Source organism: Dermacentor variabilis, chromosome 5 (genome assembly GCF_050947875.1).
Source record: "Dermacentor variabilis isolate Ectoservices chromosome 5, ASM5094787v1, whole genome shotgun sequence".
NCBI classification, from domain to species: Eukaryota; Metazoa; Arthropoda; class Arachnida; order Ixodida; family Ixodidae; genus Dermacentor; species Dermacentor variabilis.
In genome coordinates this window covers 4,420,429-4,436,563 of record NC_134572.1, presented here as the reverse complement: position 1 = coordinate 4,436,563, position 16,135 = coordinate 4,420,429, and the positions used below count along the sequence as shown (strand labels likewise).

At 49.8% G+C, this 16,135-nt stretch overlaps 2 protein-coding genes across 14 annotated transcripts in view; both read right to left on the bottom strand.

Annotated features, from left to right (window-relative positions):
* The window catches only part of LOC142582184 (uncharacterized), a 236,207-nt gene that overhangs the window by 129,558 nt on the left and 90,514 nt on the right, over positions 1 to 16,135 (bottom strand). For all 13 annotated transcript variants that reach the window (XR_012828386.1, XM_075691581.1, XM_075691587.1 and 10 more), the window contains 2 exons: positions 14,942 to 15,300; positions 14,350 to 14,582 (listed from right to left, as the gene is read on the bottom strand). Coding sequence is in view for 12 of the 13 variants with exons in the window: in XM_075691581.1 (XP_075547696.1) it covers positions 14,350 to 14,582; positions 14,942 to 15,300 (592 nt within the window). In the remaining variant the exon portion in view is untranslated. The remainder of the gene's footprint in view (positions 1 to 14,349; positions 14,583 to 14,941; positions 15,301 to 16,135) is intronic.
* LOC142582076 (uncharacterized) lies at positions 1,836 to 4,283 on the bottom strand. The gene is made up of 5 exons (XM_075691489.1): positions 4,017 to 4,283; positions 2,873 to 3,044; positions 2,231 to 2,371; positions 1,964 to 2,136; positions 1,836 to 1,894 (listed from the first exon to the last, which is right to left on the bottom strand). Exons 1-5 carry the CDS (start codon positions 4,183 to 4,185, stop codon positions 1,836 to 1,838), a joined length of 714 nt encoding a protein of 237 aa, XP_075547604.1. The 5' UTR covers positions 4,186 to 4,283.

The following is a 16,135-nucleotide window of genomic DNA, read 5'->3' as shown; positions in this document are numbered from 1 at the left end:
ACCATTTTTTGCCTAGCTTGCGCCGATTTCATGTCAGTTTGTGTGCCACTACTTTGGTGCATCTGTGTGCACTAACACACACACATATGTATGTACTACCACTGGTATTTCTTACGATTGCATGTTTTCCACCAGTATACTACGAGGGAACACCTATGTTCCACTCAAACAAGATATCACAACGTAAAACCAGTGCATGCAGTATTGCCTCGTACGTATCTGTAATGAACACAGGGCCTTCATTGGAATTGTGCATGTATAGATATCCCCAACAGACTTGAATTTAAAACTGTCACTGCTATGTTGAGCAAATGAACAGAGCGCATTTAGTTCTGCATTTTCAAACAAGGTAATTCCTACAGATAACCAAGCGCAAGATGTCAGGTATCGCAATGCACTGAACCTTTGATGGTATAGTACTTAATTTCAATGAAATCAGCAGTTTGCTAACATTTCTTACATTTGCAACACCAGTTCTTGTGGCACTGTCGCACAAGCGTTATAAAATTTTGAGAATTTTTCATCTGTTTACACCTGTCTGTTGTGGCTCTCCTCTCCATCCTTGCCTCATCGTCCATTATGAAGTGCCTTACATTGTGCATCTGCCTCAACTCCTCTTTGCATTTATATATAGATTGCGCAGTGCACAAACCCTGCACATAACGATGCCAGTCATAAACGTGATGTGATAACAATGCCCAAGGAACCTGTGTTGTGAATGAACATTGCAGGAGGTTATACATTGCATTGGACAAAAATTAGCCAGTTTATATAGAATGATGTGCGTCACAAATGCTTTGCTTCATGATTACAATGTGTATGTTGGGTGTGCAGATGTTCTTGCTGTATTTCACAGTATTTCACCTAACTTAAGGAAACAAAGAATATTTAGGGAAATTATGCTTCGTAAATAAAGTGCCCTAATGGAAATCCTTCATTTACAGGGTTGCTTATGCCATGCGCGACAAACTGTGCAGATATTTCATCACAGAGGGAAGGGTGCCGTGGCAGGAGAGCCACGTAAAAGACTGCAGATGGTAACCAGCCAAGTAAGTTCGACTTTATTTACACAGTTTTACAGCATAATAACATCAGTGAAACAATACAACAAAAATAAATGCAACCAGTATGTCATGAATTAACCACTTACATTTTTATTGCCCTTGTTTCATATCCAGCTAATGAGTTTATCCTACCAATTCCTAAAAGAAAATCCCCAGAAGTGTAATGCAAAAGGATAGACAGTTGGGCGAGTTGGTACGGTAACATGGTCTTGGCTTCTAGCGCGAATTGAAACACGGACACAGAAAGCACTCGTCCTGTCTGCTCCTTCTGTGTCCGTGTTTCACTTCGCGCTAGAAGCCAAAATCCCCAGAAGAACACGCTGGCTACACAGAAAACACCATCCAAATGCATTTTAGCAAACATGAATTTTCTACAATGAAATTACTTAGCACATCATCATGCTCCGCTAAAGACGTACCTTGATGACTCTATGCAATTTTCTTGTATGTAATAATCTCACCATCTAGCCAATTCAATCTTGTGTTCATTGATGTCTAAAATTTTAGTGTAGACAAAGTTGTGTTGGAGCACTGGAAGTATTACAGCAATAAATAAAATACACGAAAGAGTACGGTACTAATAAACTACAATTTATTCATTTGGATTTCCCCGTCTTCTGACCTCTTTGATTTTATCGTACACTAGGTTGTGTACAGAGTGCATGATGTCAAACTGGTCATCTGCAGGTAAAGTGCGTAGCATACCAACCATGGTATGTGCAAAATGATGCAGTACGTCTTTCTGCTGCTCCCTTTTTTCTTGTGATGCCTTTATGTGGCTAAGACACTCAGCTGCCACAGCCAGTGTCCCAGAGTCATCGTCGCAAGGACTGCAAGTGAACAATATATACAATTTCATAATGCTCCACACAGCTTACGTCATATATTTCACAACTTACGTCTTCTGGCTTCTTGAAGTCCTTCGATACTTTCGTGGCCTTGATGCACTGCGGAAAGATTAAAATTATTGTATATACCTCCAACAATTTCAACACACCTCATTCCACAGCAAGTTCCTTGCCTTCTATTTGGAGCCCCCACTTCCGGTTCCTGTGCATCTGTCTGTTGTGGCCTGCAGGAAAGATAGCACAAAGTTATGCACTGGGTAGCACATTACAAAGCTTGGTTTCCATAAGTCAACATGCAATAAAACATGATATCATTACGTTTCAGAGGTGTCACTGCTGGGAGTTCCATGAGAGCTGCTGCCTGTCTCGAAATCCACCCACCCGACATCATGGATCTCATTCAATGAAAGTTGGGAGTCTTCCTGGCTTCTGCTACCACTTTCGGCAGACTTGTCTGATCTGCATCAAGCATAAATAAAAACATTTGCTGCAGTTACGCATCTAATGCTCTGTTGATGCTGGCCAGATGTTTGTTGATTTTTAATGAACATTCGAGGCACATTCGATCAATCAGTCACTGCAGTGTAGTACAAAACGACATCGCACATTACTATTGCTTTATGTTTGCATGAGTTTTATGGAATAATATTACCACGCATAAAATTTATATAACCACATGCAACAATGAAGTTGCAGGACAAAGTCAACTTCAAATTGATAGATAGTCTCCTCAACTTACCCTCCTGTCTGCTCAAAGGCAATGTTGCTGCAAATACTGTAAAAGTAGTTCGTATTGACAAGAAATGAGCATACTGATCAAAACAAATAATGACGTGCTACAAAAAGCAAGAGTCACAAGCACTTGTGGTGTAATGTTTTACATTGCAAGTTAAACCGACAATAAAGTAGCACCATAATGCTGTGGAAATTGGAATCGGCCTAACTGGTAACATCACTTACATGGGCTCCTCGTACACTTTTTCCATGATGGGGATCAGTGCCTCAAAGTGTTTCCATTTAACTGTGGGCACATCTTTGGCTCCGGCCCCACTTTTCATCTTGTCCCTTATTTTAGCTTTAGTTTTTGTGAAGTTATCCTTCAAGTTTTTGAATTTGGCTTGGCAAATTCCATCTGCAAAGCAAGAACAAAAGCATTCAAACGCTGTACACATGTGCATCTACATGGTAAAAGCGATACATCTCACATTTTTTGCAGCAGCATGCCGACTAGTCTAGCACAGTGATTTTAATATAGTTCATTTGTAATTGGGCAAGCAAACTCAAGAAAAATAACGAAAATAAATGCAGGCACGCCGTATATCCCCTTCAGTTGTATGAAATGAAAGAAAACGACGGAGCTTCCACCCATCCGTCTTCACACGCGTGGAGCTCGATTAATTTTCAGGCGTATGTTCAAGCTCCAGTGCACTTTAGCATACGTCTAGACACCGATAATGTATGTATTCAAGAGATAACGCGCAGTTTGTGCATATATCAAACAAACACACATCCTCGCCAGTAAAAACGCACGGTTTGTAAATGCGTATCACGAGCTGAAGCGCGGGCGTTGCTGACAGAAACGTGCAACTCGACGTGATCGTCGGATTGCGTGGAGCAACGCTCAAAGTATACATATGTTACGTGTTCAGCGTACAAGTCGCATATTATGCCTACATACGCTTTTTAAACATCGTCGTGACACCGTCGTTTTCAACCGTCGTGACAACACAACGCGGTAGATTCCTCGTTGGCTTCACCTATTCTCCTCTCACAAAAGCATTCTTTAATGGTCCCCTTTGAGTTAAAATGTTCTGAAAAGTCACGGAGAGCACCAAACGCAAAAACCCGGCCCGAGCGAAGATACTGCTCCATGAGAGCAGACCCGGTCTCAAGTACGGCCCCTACTGCAGCACCGGTATAATCAGTGATGGTATTTTTGAAGGTAGAGCGCCGTAAGGCGCGAGAAAGGTATAATCCGGGATGATTGATACAACACGAGCGCTTCAGGCGCGAGAAAGACTTCCGAACCACCCGTGCGAGGAGAATAGGCGACACCAACGAGGAATTTACCCATTACGCTATTAACTAGGTGATGTTCACTTACCAGTCACACCCAAATCCTGCGAAATCTTCTTCCATATCTCTTTCTTATAATCCGCTTCCTTGTACCTTGGATGACTTTTGTCGTACAGGACCGGGTACTGTTTGATGATGTCCAGCAGCAGTTCCACGGAGAACACAGTTGGCTCCGACATGGTGGACGCCATTTGCATTCTGATCGGCGGGATGTTTACATTCGTTCACCAGCGCTTCCGCCGGGTCGGGTTCTGATTGGCTGCGGCCAAAGCGGCCAACTTGTCCGCGCGGAAAAAATCGGTCCGGGCGCGATCCGGCCAAGCGGCCGCGTATTTTCCGCAAAGCGGAAAATCCGCGGCCGCTTGGCCGGATCCGCTTGGCCGCTTGGCCGCTCCGCCTTCGGTGTGAACGTGCCTTTACTCTTTGCGGAGTCGGTAATTTTAACGCGATAGCGTTAAGGAGCTCGTGTCGCAGAAAAGCCGGTGTCGTCGGCGTCGGTGTCGGCGTCCGCGGCGTTGGCCGTGAGCGATAAATCACGGCAGGCACTTCATAAATAAAAAGCAACTTCCAAGATGGGCTGGGTGGGAATCGAACCAGGGTCTCCGGAGTGTGAGACGGAGACGTTACCACTGAGCCACGAGTTTTTTTTTTCTTTATTTCCAGCTTGGCTACAAGCCTCAAAAGTGTTTGTGATCATAGATCACACTCGTTTCATATGTGTCAAAGTATCAAGCAATGACACCACAGCTTCATCACAGTCATTCATCTTGTACACGTCACGTACCTTCACAACCACTTCCACAAAATATTCATACACAGTTCGGCCTTTAACATCGCAATGTCTATATGCCAACAGACTACGCCATACTGCGTGCAGTCCAAGTAAAAAGATGACATCCATCTGTTCAAAATCGCGTTCAGGCGGTAAAAAACGAATGCCATGTGGATTGAGGGGCAGGTCTATCTTTAACGTTCTCTGTAATATATCCCAAAAGAATATGGCATTATTACAATCGATGAAAACATGTTCAATCGTTTCAGCTTTGTTGCACAGAAAGCATCTGCTTCCCCATGGTACATAAATCCCTCTTTCCTCTAGCCACGTTTTAACAGGCAAGGTTCCCGTGTGAAGCTTGAAAAAGAATGTTTTAACGTTCGCCGGTATACACATATTTTTAACCCTTTTAAGTACGTCTTGCCCAGGCCCTTGTTGAAAAATTAACCGATATAATGGAACAGGGAACACACTTTCAGTGAGATCCTTCATAAGACGCTTTCTTTTTACATTGGAGAGGTACTCAAGGGAAAATCTCGCCCTAAGGAAACGATAGGACGTTACAACTTCACGCAAGAACCTTGAAATTGTGTAGTGAGGGCCAATGGCTGAAGAAACAAAAAAATCAGGCATAGAAACTGTTAACATGGTTTGAAAAAAACAACACAGAAACGGGTCTCTTTCGTCCCTTATCAATATGAAACGTGATACAACTTGCTGAAGAAACAAGTGGCACACCGACAGACCACCTTTCTTTACTCGACGAAACAAATTCGTCCTTGATGTTCGCTCCCACGTAGAACACCAGATAAACGTGGCAAATATTCGGTGAAATTTTTGAATATGCTTACGTGTACAATAGAGTGCCTGCAGAAGATACATAATTTTCGCAACGAGAAAAACGTTACAAATAGTGGCACGTGCAAAAATCGACAACTCACGTCCACCCCATGCTTCGGCCATCGCACGCATTTCATCCGTTTTTTCGAGCCAAAGTGACTCGTTCTCACGATACCCATCCAAAGGTACCCCCAGGTAAGTGCTGGGTGTCGTCAGCCACCGAATATTTTCAAAAACACCGGGCGTGACATTCCAATGGCCATGCCAGAGACCAATACTCTTTTGCTTATTGATTTCACTGCCGCTTTTCTCGCAAAACCTTTCAGTAATTCTTAATAATGAGCTAACACTCTCCCTATCTGCAGCAAATAGGGCTACGTCATCGGCATAAGCTAGAACACGTACTTCACAGGACTGTATCTTAAACCCCCTGATTTCTGTACTATTAACTATTTTTCTACAAAGCGGCTCCAAAAATAAAGCAAAAAGTAAAGGACTTAACGGACAACCCTGTCGAACGGAAGAGAGTACTTGTATGCGTTGTGATAGTTCACCATTAACAATTAAATTGGTACATGAGCGTTGATATGCCATTTTGATGCCTTTACACATGACGGAACCAAGCCCTACATAATTAATTAATAACAAGAGAACACTATGTGGTACCATATCAAAAGCCTTAGCTAGATCTATTTGCAGCATCGCTACCTTGAGGAGAGCGCTATCGCAATATTCTAAAATGCTTCTAGCTGTATGAATATTTGTAAATATTTTCCTACCTCTGATGCCGCATGTCTGATGCGGCCCAACTAACTTCTGTATAACTCCCTGCAGCCTTGCTGCAAGAACTTTCATGAAAACCTTGTAGTCAACATTAGTCAACGTAATTGGCCTGTATCCCGTTACTTTACGTAGCATATATTTTTCTTTGCCTTTTGGGATTAGTACTGTGTGCGCACGATTGAACGATGGTGGTAAAGTCCCCCGCTCGAGTGCCTCTGAAAATACTTCATGCAATGCTGTTGCCATGTCGATGCTTCAAAGCGGTACAAAAGCGCCTCTAGTGAACGCGGTGTTGCCTTAGAAACGAGCGGTTTCTCAGGCTCAGGCGTGCGTCGCTTGCTCAGGCGCACATTTCGTTGTCGCGCCGAACGCTGCGTTGCTCGACGCTCACCGCGTCCGATGCGGGGCGCGTAGTCGCTGCGCCGTAGCCCATTGTCTTACACCCCTTGGCGGGTCTACGGGAACGCTGTCGCGTTCCACTCTTGAAGGCGAAGCTTAAGCGTCCTCCAATTTTTTCATTACGGTGCAGTTTCGCCAAGGTCAACCGCCAACGTAGACACCTAAGGCGTTCGTCTTTGAAACGATTAAACACGACGCGGCCGCTGTCGTGTTGTTTCTTCCCTTTTGCGTTTATACGAATGCAGCGTCATGTGCGAAACTGAGCATTTTCCGTACCCAATTTACGCCATCTGAGTGTTCCGTATCTGTTGAACATGTTTCAACAACTTGTCGCTGAGTGGACCTCAGTCGCACTACATCAGCTTTTCCAGAACCAGCAGCGCTTCTCGACAGCAAATCGGCGCACGGTGCCTGAGGTACCTGCGCTTTATTCTCTCACCCCCTGTAGATTTCGACTCTTGCATAAGAAACCTTGGGAAGAAACCTGCCCATTGTAGCCCTGTTTTGGTTTTATCGTCTGTTGTTAAGTCTGCTTGCCGGCGACAGTGAATGTCAGAATGATACACACACTTACTTTTAAGTTTTACAGAGACAGAATTTTTTTTAGATCACCCGTGGCCCATGGAATAATTCTAGTCATTTAGCTATGATTTTTGAAAGAGGCGGGCCTCACTTATGCGAGAAATGAAGACATATTAAACTAAACAACGAAAGTTGACTAAATGACTTGTTAGTTACCTTACGGTATATATTGCAATATTTCAGTCCATCCAGAGCTTTCTGGGAAATAAAGGTTGATTTCATTTAAGCGTTCATTTGATTTACTAGCCGTAGCCGACCAGGTTGCAAGGCGTATCCACTTGGGTGAATTTCTAGGATGACACAAGTTTCGAGATATTAATTCCCTAAGTGTGCGATCAAGAACATGGGAGTTCCTTTCGTGCTTCAATGAATAAAATATATCTTCGTTAAGCTTTCTTACACGGAAGGAGCCGCAAAGTCTTCCGAATTATCGGGCAATCAGAAAAAGCTAATTAGGCAAAATAATCTTTTGGTGAACTTGAGATCCGGCGACGAAAGGTACGCTTTGATGCCTTGCCAAGGATACCTTCACATCGGCGGTACGAAGAGAAGCCAGCCACGCTTTCGCGTCCACTCTGCCTCAACGGCTGACAGTGCCAAAAAAAAAAAAGCGCCGGCAGCGGGGAGCAAGCGCTTCGTCTCGCTTCAACACGTCTCCCAAGCTCGACATTACGCAACCTCCATTGCTGAGCGGGCGGGAAAACAGCGCACGTGACGCCTCTCGGCACGTCCACTCCTTGCACACGCGCCAGATTACCTCTGAAACAGGCGCGCGGGCTGCGTAGGCGCTCAGCGGCGCTGACAGCCACGCGTAGCCCTTTACGTGCAGCCGCGGCCTCGATAAAAAAGCAGACGTCGCCAACCTTACCCCTCCCCCCCCCCACTTCCTACCCCCTCCTCTCGCGCACGCTCGACCGCGTTACCGCGCGCGAGAGCGAATAAGCATTTATTTCGCAAAACAAGTAGAAAATTTCCTCGATGAGTGGGGCCCTCAGTCCAGGGCTCCATTGCCATGCGCGACATCGCGAGCCCGCTGGATCAGCCGTTGCTGTTCCTGCCCGCTTGTGCTGAGCAGCGAAGACTCCTAAGAGGAAAGGGTAGGGTTGGGTATAGGAGGAACACCCGAAGGGTTAGGGCATTCCCATGTGGAGTGGTACACCGTGGGTTTGGTCCCACAGTAGAACCAAACCACGGTGGGGACAATAGGAAGGGTATAGGGCGAGATGAAAGATATGTAGCATGTGGAGACAAGGAAAGGATTTGGTCAGCCGTTGCCGCCAGACAACGGCATCTGCTCTATTAAGCGAAGGATGAGGAGGGGGATAGTTATGGCGACTTTGTCGGTAGTACTCGAGCGTCTCGGTGTACTGTAGGGGCTCTGGCGTTGCGTCGTCTGGGTTGGACAGCTCTTCCGATGGTGCCCGGCTAGTCAGACCTCGGGCTACCGCATTAACGCGTTCATTACCATGGAGGGAGGCGTGTCCAGGAGTCCAGGCGATACGCAGCCTGCGTAACGTGGGAGGGGGGACAGAGGAGAGAATTCGATGTGTGTGTGCAGTCACGAGTCCTTGTGCGAAGGCCCGGCAGGTAGCCTGCGAGTCTGTCACTGTGGTGATGGCGGTGTCTTGTGCGGGAAGGGTCGAGGCGTTGACAATGGCCAGGGCTATTGCCCCTTCCTCTGCTGAGCAGCTGTACGTTATGAGAACTGCGGCACACACTCTAAGCGCGACTGTGTTGTCAGTTACAGTTTAACACATGGCTCGCCTCCCTGGTAGCGGGCCGCGTCAGTGTACAAAACCGGTGTAATTGTGGTGCCGTCTCCAAAAATGTGTGCCAGGGCCTGAGTTCGGGCGCGTCTGCGGCCGGCGTGTCGCCCGGGATGCATATTGCGAGGAATCGGAGCTACTTGTATGCTAGTGCGTAGAGCAGGGACGAGGCGATATTTTGGGACGTGTGTGGGTGTCTCAGGGACAGGGTAGCCAAGGCGAGAAAGTATAGCCTAGCCCTGACGGCTGCGTCTGAGACGTTGGAGCTGACCGTTGCGATGAGCCTCCAAAAGCTCGCCTACGGTGTTGTGGATACCAAGCTGAAGAAGCCGCTGTGTGGAAACATGTGGAGCAACCCAAGAGCCGCTTTCACTGCCTTCTGCAGAAGGGCGTCCATCTTCTGAGACTGAGTGAGATTGTGATAGGGGAGGTGATATGTGAGCCGGCTGATTATCAGAGCCTGTACTTTGTGTAGGACATCTTTCTCGCGGAGGCATGCGGTTTATCATATGTGTGACTTGTGCTATCTGCTGACCCAAAAGGTCCGTAGTGTGCGAGGCTTTGCCATCAGACTGAATGTGGAGGCCCAAGATACGGAGTCTAGCTACCTGAGGGATGGGACTGCCGTGTAAAAACAGGGATACATTGGGGGATTCGTCGGTTCTGCGGCGCCGCCTGTGCACGAGGGGCAATTCGGACTTTTCGGCTGCACAGGCAAGGCCTACCATGGCTGCATAGTTTTGCACGACACGCACAGCTTCCTAGAGAGCATCCTGGATGGCCCCGTCGGATCCCTGGGTTGCCCAGATCGTAACGTCGTCGGCATAGAGAGCGTGCCGGATGGTGGGTATCTGGTATAGTAAGGGGGGCAGCTTAGTCGTAGTCACGTTGAAGAGGGTGGGCGATAGGATAGAGCCCTGTGGCGTTCTTCTACCTGTGAGTGTGATGACGTCCGACCGGAGCTCTCCTATGCCAATAGTAGCTGTGCGGTCCGAAAGGAAAGCTCTGACGTAGTTATAGGTACGTGTGCTGCATTGGGAAGAAGCCAGATTGTCGAGAATTAGGTCGCGGGAGCCGTTGTAGAAGGCCTCCTTGAGGTCCAGGGCAAGAACAGCTCTGGCCTGTGCCGCAGTGGGGCCATTCACAACGTCCTCCTTAAGCTGCAGCAAAACAACCTGCGTAGAGAGCTTAGGGCGGTAGCCGAAGAGTGTATCCGGAAAGAATTGGCTGTCTTCGAGAAAGGGTTGCAGCCGCGAAAGTACAACGCGCTCGAAGAGTTTACCTACGCATGGAGTTAAGGATATAGGTCGGAGATTTTTTGGGACAGTGGCTTGCCTTGTTTAGGAATTAGTATGATGTCCGCATGGCGCCATTTCTGTGGAAGCGTGCCATTCCTCCAGAGGTCGCTGTAGAATGCAGTTAAGTCTTGAATGGCCCGATCATCTAGGTTGCGTAGGAGTGTGTATTGAATACCATCAGCCCCGAGTGCGGTGTTACGCCTAATGACCTGCAAGGCCGCCTTAACCTCGGCTTCTGTAATATCGGCGTCTAGGGGGGTGGCGTCTATGTGTGGATAGTCTCTGTAGAGAGGGCGGGTGCCTGTAGCATTGTAGCGTTGCTGTAGAGTGTGAAGTAGAGTACTGTCATCGAGACCTGATTTGTGAAGCATGGTGCGGACTCTGTTGCTAGTGTGTATTTTGGTTTGCGTAGGGTTTAATAATGCACGGAGTAGCGACCAGGTCCAAGGTGTGCTTAGCGTGCCGCTGAGGCGATCGCAAAGGCTATGCCAATTGTTGTTAGTGAGGGTGCTCGGGTAGACATTTGCCTCCGTAGTTAGGCGGGCGATACGCACACGAAGTTTCCGATTATGTTTTTGCCGCCGCCACCGCCGGGTCAGGCCTCTGCGGGTCTCCCAGAGTGGAGCAAATTGAGATCCACATCGGGCGTTTTTGTTGTCGCAGTGATGCGTTGAGTTGCAGTTTTTAGGTCAGTTTGAAGTTTGATCCACTCCTGAAGTGAGGGGGTGTCCTGAGGTGCTAGGGAGGACCGGTTACGCCTAAATTTATCCCAATTTGTTATCTTAACAGTACGTTCAGGAGTACGTGTTGGTTGTACCTGCAGTTCAGTAGCTAGAATGTAATGAACACTGCCCAAGTTCTCCACGAGATTGCTCCAAGAGTGTTGACCTACCCCTCTGACCATCGTGAGGTCAGGGCACGTGTCTCTGCTTACGCTGTTGCGTAATCATGTTGGTTGACCTGGTTCTGTCAGCAGAGTCATGCGATGGAGCGCAAGAACCTGAGCAAGCCGGCGTCCTTTCGGTGTTTCTGTTAGGTAACCCCAGGCCGGGTGCGGGGCATTGAAGTCGCCTACAATGACCATCTATTTAGCCTCTTTGCATAGATGTGCAAAAAGATGTCCGAACTCATGTTTCCTCGCATTAGGTGCGCTTTAGACATTAAGCACAAACATGCTGCTATGGGAGCGAGAGCACGGGACCCATTCGAGAAGTACGTGCGGTATGGGTGAGGTTTCGAGGGTGTGTTCGATAACGGTCAAATGTTTGGACACTAATGTGGCTGTGAGGTGTGGTGTGTTGCTATTTATTGTGTCTTTGTATGTGTTGTAGCCGGGAAGTGTAGGAGTACAATTCCTGCAACGCTATTACATCGGGGGAATGGGGCTGTGTGGCGATGAATTGCGTAAGGGGTCCGCGTATCCGGCGGTAGCCCCTGCAATTCCATTGCCACACGCTTAGGAGTTGGGAGGCAGCGCGTGTCCCTTTACGGTTTCTCGCCATGATCAAGTATTATTTGTGTGTGTTTTATACCTGGGGACTGTCCGGGTGGCTGCTCATTGGCCTGGGAGTTGCCGGGAAGTGAGTGTTCCGGGCCCACTGAGGCGGGTTTTCGGTCTGGTGACGGTAATCGGGCAGGACGAAGGTAGGGATGTGATCTTTGTGTTTCACGTGAAGGAGACAGGGAGCGTTTGGATGAAGGTGGAGAAATCGAAAGCTGGCCAAGTGTCGCCGCTATTTGTTGTTTAATGTCGGCCACTGTCTGCTGGACAGCAGGTTTCAGGGCCTGTTGTACTAGCTGTAAATGTGGAGCTGTGACTTCAGCCATAATGACCTCCTTCATTTTTTGCATTTCTGCCTGCATTATGGCAACCAATTCTGTCTTTAGAGAGACGGCCATTTCGTTCAGTGCCTGTTGTGTACAGTAGTCGGTGCGAGAGGTTTGTGCGGAGTCATTAAGACGCGGCTCACTGTCGGTCATCATGGGTTGCGGTGTGGGTTGGGGCTTGGAGCGTTGTGTGACGGAAGGGGTGGGGAGATGCGGAGAAGGGGAGAGGCGGGAACTGGGCTGCCCAGAAATGAATCTTGGCAGATTCATTTTTTTTATGGCTACGGTCCCTCAAACGGCCGCTGCTGGGGGTCCGGCCCTTGGAGCGACTCCGGTCAGTTTGGCGGCGATGCCCGGATGATCCGCGAGTGCGGCTGCGTCGTCTAGTCCAGGGTTCTCCGCCGAGCTCCCCGGCGTCGTTGCCGCTTGGGTCATATTTTCCTGAGCGCTCTGCTGAGTCGTCGTCCCAGGCTGGCCTTGCGCTGATCCGGGCTGGGGGCGCTGGTCCTTATGCTTTCTTTTTTCACGAGGCACGCACGATTTGTTGTGTGGAGGCAGTTGACGCGATGGACAGCGAGGGTCAGTAGCGGGATGAGCGCTGTTGCAGTGAATACATTTAGGTGTGCCAGTGGCGGCAGTCGCGTGTTCGTCTTGCGGGGTGCTTCGGCTGTCGGAGGAGGCGGCAGGTTCGCAGTAGCTTAAGCTAAGCGTTTCTTTTTCCGAGCCACGAGAAACCAGTTGGTGCCCTCCTCGGCCTGACCGGACGAAGCGTCGGCGTCCATTGTGTCAGGGCAGCGGGTGCCGTCGGTCTCCATCTGAGCGGAGTAAAGTGGCGTGGCAGAGGACGCGCGCCTGCGTCTAGGCTGGCGAGGTGAAGCGCGGGTAAGGCTCAGCGCGGCGGCCTCGGTGGTCCAAAACTTCCAAAGCCAATATATTGTGAGTATCTCACCAGATCTTGGAGAAATTGGTCTCGATCGATGCCGCTCGCCGAGCTGCGTCGTTTGATGGTATTTTCAGTGGTGAGAAGGCAGGGGAACCGCTCGTTGATGGTTCGAAATGCGGAGCCCATACAGAGTGCGGCCAGTCACTCCGTTACCGCGAACTTTTCCATTGCTCGAGTGGGCAGATCAAGCCACCATCTTTCTGTGCTCAGCCTGGCACGCGTGCCTTCGCACCCACAGCACATGGCGGGCGGGGAGCGAGAGAATATTTTCGACGGCGATGCCGACAGCGAAAATCGCAACAAAATGTACAGGGTAGGAGGCTGTTTTTATACCATTCTCGAGAAGGGGGAAAAGAAGCACCAAGATAAGCACACACAAAAAAGTAAAAGAAAAAAGACAGAGTTTCGCCCGAAAGGCGAAGCATCGATTGCCATAGCAAATTAGTAGACAACTATACGAAGTAATGACAGTAGTTTTATGAGGCATATAAACTTGTAAACATTTGCACCCTAACTAAGTTAACAAGGATGGTGTCAGTCACGCACAAGCAAAGGTGAAGACATCTCACTCGATGACCACGCACACTCGCTGTCGAAACGCTGCAGTGAGGAAACGCGGCAGCAGCAGCGAGCGAATTGATCTTCGTGCTGCCTCTCGCTTCAACACGAACTGAGCGGTGAGAACATAATACGCACGTAGCTATCAGCACTCGGCGCACCTTGTCTCTATCGCAGTTCGCTTTAAGCCGTGCGCGGCCGCGCCCTACGCAGTCGCCGCCCTCTCCCCGGTGGCGCCCCGCTTTCCTTCCTTGCGCGCGCGCTAGATTGAGCCACCATCGTCGGCGCAGCCTCGCACGCTTTCACTAGCACATACGGCGACGATGTTATCGCCCTTGGAATTTATACGGAACCTCATGGCGACGGCAGAAATGCGCCTGGAGTGGCGGTATAATTGTTATCACAATAAAATTCGTTTCAAAACGCACGCGCAAGGTAGGCCCCACTCCGCCCTCGGCCCCGCGCTTCATCGACGATGCGTGATAATGATCACCATGCAGCCTGGCGGGAACACTGCGTGCTGACTCCGCGGCGACTCCCGCGGGTGCTGCACTGTGTACGCGAGCGGCGTCGGGGCGTGGCGCACTCACCGGCGGGCCCGCGTCCACGATGTTGTGTATTTCAACGGCGTGCACCAAGTGCTCCTTCTGCAGGTTCACCTGCCACCAGGGGTCCTGGATAAACTGTGTGGAGACGCAGGAGCCGGCGGAGATGGACGGTTCCTCGTTGCCGTCCACCGCTAGCTGAGCCTCGTAGTGCTCGTGGGTGGTGTTCTGCTGCGCCGGCTTGCCCCGTGCCACGTTGACCAGCCGAGAAGAGTTGCCTGCGCGCAGAAGCTTGCGGGCTCAGCAGGCCTGGCGGTCGGCGTGGGCGGCGGCGCACGCGTGCTCGGTCTGGCTTTACACCCGCGAACGGCCGCCATCACAAGATCGGAATTTATCGGAAATTCAGACCCGCAAACTGACGCTCAAGAGTGCACTGAAAAGTTCGCAACGCTAATTTTGGATTATGGCCCTCAAGTTACGTTCGTGTATGTGCGGAGAAAAGGAAAAAGCGGCTTGATCCCTGCCCCGTGTACGCGCGTCTGCTACGGGGAATATGACTGGCGAAGACAACTCAGTACGCCACTGAACGTGCACTGGAATGGCAATGTGACACGTTAGAGCAGTGTGCCCCGCTTACCTGTTTTGGGCACCAGCGCGGGTAGGAACTCCTTGTAGGTTGCGTGAAACCCTCTGGAGTTTCCGATTTTGCGGAAGCGGTCGTGGAAGACCACGCTCATGACGTTCGTCTCGGAGAAGACCACCCCCTGGCGGTTGAGGTTGCAGTAGCTGCCCACGAGGCTCCAAGTGTCGCTCGCGTTGTCGCCGCTGTAGATGGACACGAGCCCCCAGTCGGTGTTGCACGTCCGCGCGCCGGGACTCGGGGCCACATCGAAGTCGTTGAACTGCAGCCGCACCACGCGCCCCGGCGACACCCGGAGAAGCCACGTGTGCCGGTAGTGGCCGCTCGGCTCGTACGACACCAGCGGGTACGGGTAGCTGCGCGCGATTCATGACTCGTCTTACGAAGTTTACGAGCCCTTGCTTTTCGCGCATAGCCCAGATGTATGAGTTGAACTAACTTTCGGCCCCTGGCGACCAAGCTTCCCACACTTTGCAGCCAATAAGAACAGCCACTGGCACCTAAAAAAGCACCTCTGACTGAAAGCCGCCTCTTTTCATTGGCGTTGCTCTGCGGTATCAACCTCGCTATTCCTTGCGGCGAAGGCGTCAGCGCTGCGGATCGCCGGAGGTGCGATTCGTGCGCCGCTTCGCACGCGCTTTTCCAACCGCGACTGTCAGCGGATTGGTTCACACTGCGTTCGCCGAACAGCGCGACTCCGCCGACCGGTGATTCAGCGGCGCCGAGTAGCACAGCGAGCAGCTGGCTTGCAGCGCCCTTATGCAATGCGCAATTTCAATGCCACTCCACCATGCCAAGAAGAAAGGGGGTTGACCGAGGGGCCCGATTTTTATTAGTCAAGTTATCAAGCACGGACACCAAGGAGAACATAGGGGACATTACTAGTGCCTACTGAATGAATTAACGAAATTAATGAAAATGAATAAATTAATGTAAATGAAAGTGGATGAAGAAACAACTTGCCGCAGGTGGGGAACGATCCCACGTCTTCGCATTACGCATACGATGCTCTACAAGTTGAGCTACCGCGGCGCCATTTTCGCATCCACTTTCTTGGGTATTCATAACTTGAAAGAGCGCAAGTTTGGGCATGTTGGTATTCCATAACTTTTACGTTCTTAGCGCACAAAAAGGGACGAGAGACAGGAGTGTCCGTGTCGTACTTCTGTCTCGTCCCTTTTCGTGCGCCAT